Source organism: Helianthus annuus, chromosome 16, assembly GCF_002127325.2.
Source record: "Helianthus annuus cultivar XRQ/B chromosome 16, HanXRQr2.0-SUNRISE, whole genome shotgun sequence".
NCBI lineage: Eukaryota > Viridiplantae > Streptophyta > Magnoliopsida > Asterales > Asteraceae > Helianthus > Helianthus annuus.
This window is the reverse complement of record NC_035448.2, coordinates 203261392-203272546: the sequence shown is the minus strand read 5'-3', so window position 1 is coordinate 203272546 and position 11155 is coordinate 203261392. Positions and strand designations below refer to the sequence as shown.

At 35.0% G+C, this 11155-nt stretch overlaps 1 protein-coding gene across 1 annotated transcript; it reads left to right on the top strand.

The window, feature by feature from the left end:
• Nucleotides 1-3862: 3862 nt before the first annotated feature.
• LOC110915560 lies at nt 3863-8763 on the top strand. The gene is made up of 5 exons (XM_022160283.2): nt 3863-4018; nt 5519-5609; nt 5731-5830; nt 7865-7951; nt 8453-8763. Exons 1-5 carry the CDS (start codon nt 3958-3960, stop codon nt 8585-8587), a joined length of 474 nt encoding a protein of 157 aa, XP_022015975.1. The 5' UTR covers nt 3863-3957; the 3' UTR covers nt 8588-8763.
• The last annotated feature ends 2392 nt before the right edge of the window (nt 8764-11155 follow it).

Here is an 11155-nt window from a genome sequence, read left to right as displayed (position 1 = left end):
TAGTACCTCTTCAAGACATAGAGGTAAATGAGAAGCTGAAATTCATAGAAAAACCTTTACAAATAGAAGACAGGAAAATCAAGTTTCTCAAACACAAGCGACTCGTATTGGTGAAAGTCAAATGGAATTCCAAGAGAGGACCAGAATACACTTGGGAACTGGAATCCGAGATGAAGCGCAAGTATCCTCATCTATTTCAGTGAATCTCGAGGACGAGATTTTTCTTAAGGTGGGGAGGATGTAACAACTATTATTAAAATCTATAATTAGAATGATAATTAGTCAATAAGGAAACCCTAATTGAAACACCCAAGTAATTCTGCATTAACCCTAAAATTTTCGAAACAATCAGAATCAGGATCAGGGCCCCTAAAACTTAGGGGGGTTAAACCCTAGTAGATGTTTATCTTTCAATTTTGCTGTAAAAATAAAATTAGTTCGTGCAAGTTACTCAGCCAAGCTACTGGGACACGAAGCAAACCTAGGGTAGATTAGGGCCTGTCGCGCCACGCGACAGGAACAGGAGGACCCCTCGCGTGGCGCGAGGGGGGGTGATTTTCTAACTATAAATAGTAGGCTGTGGGACTGGAACTTCTGCGTTGATTTGACGTCTAAATTCCAAATACACTTCGAGTTATGATAGAAATAGTCTGAAAACACACACTAATATCGAATCGCTGCCGCGGAACAGGGTAATTACTCGATCGCTATTACGATTCATTTTCCGGGATCAATATATCCAAAGAATGTCTAAGTGCCGCCCACTTTGGGTTATACTTTGTCGTTTGTCGTCAATTCGATAAATGAGTTGAAGTATTATACTTTGTCGTTTGTCGTCAATTCGATAAATGAGTGAAGTATTGCACTTTGTCATTCATTGTGAGAATTTGATCTCGTGAGTTATCGTAACTGCTGTATTGATCACTAACCCTGTTTTGTGTGCATTATTGTTGAAATTAGGTTAACAGGGCTAAAATCATATTCTATCAGTACTAAATCTGCAATGTGAGTTATTCTTCTTTTCTAAACTCTTTTCTCACCATTTGTGAGTGTTAACTATTTTACAATACTCCAAATTCATTTTCCGAGATTATAATACCAGTGATTAAGTTGATGTAATCACCAAATTACAGCCAGTATGTGGGGTATTGTGCACAGTATTATTATTATTGTTTCCTTCACATTAGGTGGGCGAGCCTAAATGTGACATACGTCATTCATTGGGGCAGCCAATGGTGATATGACCACTGTCACAGATCCGGTCGAGTGACAAATACTGTGGGTAGTTGGTTGATATCAGAAACATACGTAAAAGATCTTAACACTGTGAATAATCATAAAATGTGTCATTTTCAGTAACTAGAATAATTCACTCAGTATTTCCCGCTGACAAAATCTTTTTCAAATATGTTTCAGGTGATCTGCTATAAATCAGGAAAAAGTGCTGAGGAGCATTTTAAGCTTAAAATAGTGGCTCAGTATAAAATAAAGAAAGATGTTTTGAAATAAGGATTTATCATTAAACTTATGTATTGTAAATTATCGGGGTTTTATCCCGAATTGTGAAATACAAATAATCGGGAAAAGTTTTAGCTTTACAACGATCCTAATATTAAAAATTTCCGCTGCTAAACTCAATTAAACAAATATCACGGGGTTTCTGTCTCGCGGCTCCGGAAACGGGTCAAACCGGGTCGGGGGCCGTGACAGTCACCCAGCCCCTCGCCCTACGCCCGGCTCAATCCCTACTCCAAATGGGCAACACCATGCCCAATGCTTGCCCGGGGTGGAGCAGCCGGCGTTGAACCCAAACTGTCGCCCTAACCCACGCGCCACACCCCACAGTCTTACGACTAGTTTACGCTAATTAACTAGTTGTATGCGCAAACACGGGTCCAAATGGTTGAACGGGTGTTATGACACGTCTATCATGTCAAAACAAGTTTATTTATGTTATATGATCAGCATTGAAGTAAAAACATAGATCATATAAATTTTAAAACCATTTTATGTAAAAAGGCCATTTTTGACATTTTAAAGGTATATATAGTTGACACGTCATCTAACCCATCAAATGATATGACCATAAGGTATAACCTCAGAGGGTTATTTCCTATATCACTATAGTCATATTGTTGGCCTTGGTTGGGTCCTAAAGTTGACCAAACGGGTCGAATTCGAAAGTCAAAGTAGAAGTCGAACTACTTGATTTTGACTAGGATTTGAGCACTAATTTAGAAATGCCGAGTTAGACATGTTAAGACATGTCTAATAATGTTATATAAACTGATTTTGTGTCAAAACTATTAGTTTTAATACTTAAGAACTCATTCATCGTAAAATGAAAATTTATGCGTTTTTGACTTTTATTTCGTAAAAGTTTGACTTGTCAATTCACCTACTAAACGTGATGATCAGAAGGTGTAATCTCAAGGGATTGACACCTTCATTATTACAATCACGTAGCAAAGTTCATTTTGAACTTTGACTTGACTGAAATGGTCGGAACCTAAAGTTAAAGCAAAAGTCAATTTGCTTGACTTTCGGGTGAATACTAACTACGAAATTGAAAGAGACATGAAAGAACACTTACTAGTGAAGGGAAGAATGCTTGAACTCAGAAGAGGAGGCTCCAAATGGTTAGAGCAAGCTCCAAGAAGTTTGAGAAGTGAATAAGAATGGTGTGAAGGAAAATGAAGGTTTAGAGGTGTATTTATAATTGATCAAGAGTGATGAGAGTGGGCCAAGTGTCCTAGGGAGTTCTAAAAAGTGTATTAGTGTCCTAATATGTGTCAAGACCAGGTTTAAGGTGGCAAGGAAGGTGCTAGGTGGCATAAGATGAAGAAAAGTGGTAAGACTTAGAGCCCAAATAAAACTGCTGCATCTGGGCACCCCTTACGGAGTGTATGGTAAGCCTTACGGTCCATAAGGCACTTTGACACACAAAATTTTGTTTTTGACAGTTTTGGCCCTTGCCCTTGTATTATCAGCTTTTTGACATTTTTAACCCTTCTAACTTGTTACTAAAGCTATACAAAGGGTATAAAGGCATGTTTAAATTATATTTTTGTCTCGGTATATACGTTATGTTAAAAATCATTTTGTTAAAGTATTGGTTAACAAAAATTTACGAAAGAAATACAAAAACTTTTAAAGGCTCGAAATTTTCGCGGGGATTATACTTGGGGAGGTGAGCCAGAATTTAGAGCTTGGAGAAGCATACATAGAGAACGATGCCATTGCTCCTTCCAAAATATCAGGACCTTTTGTTTTCCATTCATGCTCATCCACTTTGAAAAGAGCTAGGTCTAAAGCTGGAAACCTAACTAGGTGAAGCAGCCCAATAAATCCTCTTACCCTCTCGTTCGTACCTAAATTGAAAAAAAAAGATATTGGGACTCTGATAATGGTAAAGGCAAAGGTAACAAAGGGGTTGGCAATTTTCCATCCGTAAGCAATGAAAAGGGATCAAAATCAAAATGCGTGAAGGATGGTTAGGTCCCGGCTCAAGCTTCTCCTAAGACGGTTTTTACGTGCCCTCCTTTGTCTCCGCCATGATTTGTGTGGAGATCCTCTAGGTTTCTGTGTAGTGGTTTTTTGGTGTTCCTTAGGGTGGTGTGTTTTTTTTATGATGGTGGCACATTGTATTAGCTTGGTGGTTTTCGGTGTTTGCTCTGTTCGGTTGTTTTGTTTTTCTTGATGTATGTTACGTGTGATAGCTTCTTGCTAGTTTTGGTGGAATAAAATCTCGTTTACCGTTTAAGAAAAACATAGTAACAAAAGATTTATGCCAAATATTACACAACCAACACTTTTTCCTTTTAACTTGTTACCTCTTATCACGCGGGCCCAAGTTTTGTTGGGTGTTAAAACATCTACGATTAATCCAATCCAACTGTAATCATCATCATCTTCTTCTTCTTCTCTCTCTGTACAGTCGAACTGTTGTCACAAACGATGACTACCCTCTCCAATTCTTTCCTTTCACTCCAAACCCACCGTAATCACTTCTTTTCTGGTACGCACTCCAACTCTTCTTTTCATAATTTCAATTCATCATAAGTGCAATTGTGGTGCCAAACTTATCTTTCCATTTTCATTTATTGTTGATGTTAAAATTGTAACTTGATTAACAATTCTGTTACAATCTTCGTCCCCAACCTTGTGACTCGTGTTGCTAACTCCGATTATTACGAAGCTGATTGATTGATTGATGGTGTTGCTCTATAATTGAAGTTCATTTTTGGGGGAAATGGAACTGAAGCTTGTTCCTATAAGGAACTGGATTTTTATTATCTTTTTCTGTTGTGTATGGTTTGATCTTTGTTTGATGTCATATTTATGAACTTTTTTTTTTTTTTTTTTTTTTTATTCTGATAAGGAGTAAATTACATAATCCTTTTAAAACCGATACGATTACAAACTAATGGCAGGTAGACGGGCAACAAGCTGTGCCGCTGCCCCTTCTGAATAGCAAACCCTACCCTGCTAAACACAAAATTATGCCCCTTAACATGCGCGGTGTTACTGCTGAACCCGCTTGAGGAACCGCACCGCGTCAGGGGCGAGAGCGCCAAAGGTATCGAAAGCGGACGGGACGAACACGTTAGATCAGATTCAGAATACATGTTTACAATATGGTTAGGCAGTTAGGGTTCATGGCTCTGATTAGTTGTTTATTAAGCATTGGACAAATGGCTCCTTGTAACATCTGGCGTCTCATACGAACTAATATTGTCCGTTTTGCCCAAACCCGAACAACCCGACCCGAAAAACCCGAAACACGGAAACCAAAAAAAAACCCGAACATTTATTGTTTTTTTCTTATAAAAGTGTTTAGATTTGGAGTCTTTAATAGATGTAACACTAAGTTTTGAGACTTTTAAATATTATAATAGCATATTTTCAACTTATCTTTGAACTTTGATGATATTTTTAAAGTAACAATATGAATTTTGATGATATTTTGTAAAAAAAAACATTTATTTTCATTTTACATCTAAACCCGAAAAACGAATAACCCGACCCGAACTAACCCGACCCGAATAACCCAAACCCGACTAACCCGAACTTTAAAATGGGTTGGTTATCGGGTCAATTTTTCCCAGAGAAAATCCCGAACAACCCGACCCGAAAAACCCGAAACCCGAAGAAAAAACCCGATGAACACCCCTACTTATACCATCTGGCCCATCAATATCGTTCGCTTTGCCCACAAGGAGCCCACAACTTTGTTTTTAGTTTCCTACTCAAACATGGTTAACCTTGGAGTTGTCTAATCTACAACCAATGTGCCGAAAACGCATCGTTGATATTTGTCGCGAGGCATTTCGTAATTCTTGTTCCCAGAATCATTATAGTCTTATGTACACATTTCTTTAAATCTAGCTGCAGATGAGTATCAGTATTATTTTCCTTCAAATTAACTGCATTGCTTTAAGCTTTTTATCTTCCATTTCTCCCCTTATTGTCCAACTTTTTACAAATTAAATGACGGTTGGTTTATTGATGCAAGCAGATCAAGGCATTGGCTCCTCTAATCTGCTTATCGGCCACAGTGGAACACTAAAACTAACAAAGCAGAAGAAATCACTTACTGTGAGAGCTGGGTGTGTTGTTAATCAATCTTCTTTATGTTTTTCTAGGGTCATATATACACATATTCTTTTCGCTTTGCCACTTGTAGTTCGTATATTCCTGTGCTGTTAATTTCCACCTATGCATCTGTAGGGCAAACGATGATAGACTAGGTGGCGCCAGCTTATTCGTCGGTGGCTTTGTATTGGGAGGAATTGTTGTTGGAGCATTAGGCGCCATATACGCACCCCAGGTATGATTGAGCCATTTTTTGTTATCTTATTAAAATTTATGTAGGTCACAACCACCCACGACAATTGTTTGTCCCCACCATGTACTCGTCGCCGCTGACACCGCCACTGTCTCCGCTTCCACCCATCATTACCATGATGCCGCCTCCACCACCGCTGCTAGCAGCATCACCACCCGAACCCGTTTAGACGGTTACCTGCCCTGCCTGTGTTGGCTATGATAACTGTAGATACGGTCCAAAACTATTTATACAACAAAAATTTATCCAGAATGGGTAATGAGTTAATAAGCAAACTACATTCAATTATTTCTTTAACAATTCAAGAAACTTGACAGTGTGATTAAAAAATTAAAGAAGGTACAACATATCAAAGTTTCAAAATATTGTATGATAAATCCAAATAATGTTGGCATCTTAGTGACTTAACTTATGAATCCAAACAAATCCATATCCGCCGCCACCACCAACCTCATGACGCCACCTGCATCTAAACGAACCGAACCAACATGAATAACGTGTTTGACGTGTTAGTTCGTTAAGGAAATAGACGTGTTCGTGTTTATTCGTTAATCTTAGGTATTAGTAAAACACACAAAAAAAAAACCGTTCATGTACACAAACGAACATATATTAAATTTTGAATAATATACAATACAGTAAGACACTAATATTTATTAAATATTTATTAGTGGGAATTTCAAAGTATCTAAACAGAATATAAAAATTAAAAACCCCTAATGAACTATCGAACGAATATGTTACCGAACGTTCACGAACATAATTGAACGAACATTCATGTTTGTTCATTTAACTAAACGAATGAAAATTCTTGTTTGTGGTAGTTCATTTATTAAATGAGCGAACACAAACGAACTTTCCGCCGAGCGGTTCATGAACTGTTCGCTAAATGTTCGGTTTGTTACAGCCATACCTCCACCCGTCGCCGCTAGCTGCTATAAAAAAATATAATGTGGGAACACATTTTGATATTTTTTTTTCAAAACTAGAATTGATTCCCCGCGTTGCAGGGTCAGTTTTTTAACATGATTTAAGGGTACAAATTTTTTTAATTGCTTATCGATCAAAGCGTAGATCAACTGAAAACGTTCATAAAAGTAAGCACGAAAACGTATTTGACATGACTCATGAATCTTAAAGTAACTCAAATTTATACCGTTTAATGAAAAAAAATTTATATTTGAGCCAATTCGTTTCAGAACAAAATTTAAGTCAAAACGTAGTTCAACTGAAAATGTCCATAAAAATGAGGACAAAAACGTATTATATTTGGCATGGCTCATTTTTGAAAAAAGTTACGTCGAAACGTAAACCAACTTAAATTTATACCGATACGTACATAAAAATAAGCACATAAAACTTGAGGGGTCAAAATGATGTCGAAACTTAAACCAACTTGAATTTATACCGACACGTACATAATAATAACCACGTAAACCCCGAAGAGGTCAAAATGATATTTTACAAAGTTTTTATAAAGTTGAGGAGTGCAAGTGTCAATATTAAAATGTGAGTTGGTGTGGTTAAAGAAAACCCAAAAAATACTCAATCAAGAGTTATTGTAGCATTCTTGTTAATAGCATGGGAAATTATTATATAAATAATAATTGCTTCACTTTTCAAAAATCTCAAATGGCCAAATCACATACGGCGACTGTGAATTAAAAGAAAAAGATCTTGGTGGTCAATTTCCAAAAGAAAAAAATTTGACTGTTGCTAAGCATTTGGTTTTTTTATATATATAATGTTCCATTTCAACCCGGGCCTATTAAAATATCACTGTTTTAACTCGGAACCAATGTGATAATATATTAAAGCGGCCTGTTTTGACCCAAACCCATTTTGCTTAGAACATTAAATTCAGCTTGACCGGTTACTCGGCTTGACCCGACCAACCATTTTGCTAGGCTTATTTGTCTTGTTGTGGGTTACCCCAGTTTTCTTAGAATTATGTTTGGTTCGAGTGTATATGACCCAACCATTCATTTTGCTAGGCTTATTCGTCTTGTCGTGCAGATAAGCAAGGCACTTGCAGGGGCAGACCGAAAAGATTTAATGAGGAGGCTGCCAAAATTTATATATGATGAAGAGAAAGCCTTGGAGGTAAAACCTTGTTAACCATAATTAATAACTAGAGTTTAAAGTACATGTGATTTTGACCCGTTTAGAAATGAACGAATCCGTTTGAGTTGTGTTTTGTTTCAAACGGGCCAAATAAAAAAAATCAGCTAAAAAGGGAAATGAGAGTGGCCAAAATTCGGAAGTCTGTTTTTAATGTATACAATCTCTTAAATTTTTGTATTAAGTGATTTAGATAATGATCGTAATAATACTGATTTTGATGGAACTTATCCCATTTGCTTTTGATACTTTTGGTTTTCTGGCGCCAGAGGCTGTGGACCTACTTAGTCGAGTTCAAAGGGTCATGCATAGTAATGTTATGACCCCGAGATCTATGGACGTAATTTTTAAAAGGCTTAGTTTTGCTATTCAAAAAGGGGTAGCGGCGCAGCTTGTAGCCCGTTTACCAACTATCTCGATGTAAATTATTTTTCTTTAAAAATTTAGATAATGATCGTAATAATATTGGTTTTGATGGAACAGAAAACACGCAAGATACTAACGGAGAAGATTGCTCAGCTAAACTCTGCGATAGATGATGTTTCTGCTCAATTGCGTGCTGATGACCCCCCAAACGGGTCATCCGTGCCAACTGATGAAGTTGAAGCTTCCTACTGATGTTTTCAAAAGTATGTCAATGTATAAATTAGGGGTGTCAATCGTGTCGGGTTAGCATGTTTCTAGTTGATGGGTTGAACTGATGAACCGAACACGACGCATAGATTATGTTTGTATTTCAACACATGTGACTATGAAATATCCCTCTAATTGATTGTTTCTGATGTTTGGTTCCCTGTTATCCTTTTTTTCTTCTGCTAAATAGTAAATACCGAATCTTAATGTGAAATTTGGTGGAAATTTAGTTAAAATGTGGATTTTCACTATGTTTGGGTTTGGCCAGGCCGACGCACTAGGCTTTCCACTCTAGGCACGGGCCTAGGGCCACCAAAAATCAAGAGCCATCAATTTTTATTAAGTTGTTATATATAGTACTAGTTTATAAACCTGTGTATTACACTAGGTTGACTATTATCTTAATTTATTAAAAAAATAGATTGACTATTATCTTCATTTATAGGTATTATAAACCCATGTCTTACACGGGTTGAATATTGGTAAAATGTAAATTATCATACGGGTTAAGAATGTAATAATATTATAATCTTATACATTCATAATTCATGAATTTTGTTTTTATCACGGGTTGAGGAAATATAAACTATAATCATATAAAAATGTGTAATACCGTTAACAAATGTAATAATATTGTGTATTGTTGATGAGTATATCAAATGTTTCATTGATTATAGTATTAATTAAATTTTCCATGTGATAAATTAAAATTTATATATATAAAAGATTTTTGTGGATGTGGTATATTATAAATTAAAATTATATATTATTTGTATTATTATATAACGTTTTTGTTATAATAATTATTTCATAGTATTAGGAAGTTTGACCAATTTTATAGGGTAAAGATTAACTGATATATGTTTATATATATATATATAATGTAAGTATCTATAGAAAATCCACTTTAATTTAGAAAACCCGGGAAACTCAAAGCTCCCGATGTTTTTTTTTTTTTTTTTTTTGAAAAAATTTACACATGTTATATACATGTTTTTAAGGGTTTTGGGCAAAAAAAAATCAAAAAAGCGCCGAGTAGATATTTTAAAAAAAAATAAACAAGTTTTGGTGTAACACATGTTACAAATATGTCAGATGAATGTAACATGTGTTACACCAAAACTTGTTTATTTTTTTAAAAAATATCTACTTGGCGCTTTTTTGATTTTTTTTGCCCAAAACCCTTAAAAACATGTATATAACATGTGTAAATTTTTTCAAAAAAAAAAAAACATCGGGAGCTTTGAGTTTCCCGGGTTTTCTAAATTAAAGTGGGTTTTCTATACATCCTTCCCATATATATATATATATATCAGATCAAGGGAAAACTCCTACAAGTTGTGAGAACTTAGAGAACTCGGCCTTTCTGTGCGAGTTTTGCTCCCATTTTTTTCACACCCCTATATTAAAAATGTTACAAAGACGGCCGTAAAAAGATAAAAAGTAAATTAATTTCGAAGTGGTTTTTCGGCCCCTTACAACTGATATAAATGAAAACAAAAAAAAACTAGGTTTTTTATTGAAAAGTTGATTTTTTTAGGATTTTTGGTAAAAAAAAAAACAATTTTTGAAAAAAATCTTTCGTAAAGCCAAGTTTTCTAAGTTCTCACAACTCGTATAAATTTTCATTTTACCCTAACAAATGAGAACTAGAGAACTAAACCTAGACCATTCATCTATTTTGATCAATGGATATAATCAAGCCTTTGACTTTCAAGTGTACTTTGTGGGTCTTTTTTTCTTTTTAAATGATTAGATTTGTGCAAGAGGGATAGAGAGGTAACGCACCTCTTGTACTTCACATGCTAACATAAAAACATCATATCATAACATCACGCATATCATATATCTTCCTCAATTAATGCTTTTTTTGTTTGTAACTTCAAAAATCCCACAAACCAAAAAAATGCATGTAAATATGACCAAATTATAAGATATGTATATCTGAACATATTATCTATATATATTCAAAAGTTTAGTTATATGTTCTATTTTAAAACCAAAATTTATGGTTGTTTTAAATGCACCAATACTATATTATAAAGCATTTCCTCAATGACTTCTTAAAAATTAAGAGGTACAAGAAGAAATGCTTAGTATACAACATACAAATGCATATATTAATTACATTTTGGGGGTGAATTTGTCTTTCTAACACCATCATGAATTAAATACACTTTAATATTAAAAATAAAAATGAAATAATATTAAAAAAATAATTAAATGAGAATATAATCACAATTAATTATAATAATGAAATAATAAGTTCGGTACTTAAAAGAAATTGAAAACTTGAAATGCAATTAATAAAAGAAACCTACTGGAATAAACCACAAAAGCACTCCAAAGGTCCGATTTCAATCAATATGTAATAAATTTGATCGATTAAGGAATCTCCCATCATTACTATAAATTCACCATTTCACTCAACATCAACTCCTTTGTCTGCTATTGTGCGACTTAGAACCGAAAAGAAAGAGATAAGTTGATATGAAATTGATTTATCTTGGTGGAGAGACACTTCATACTTCAGCAAGGTACCCTCGCATGACT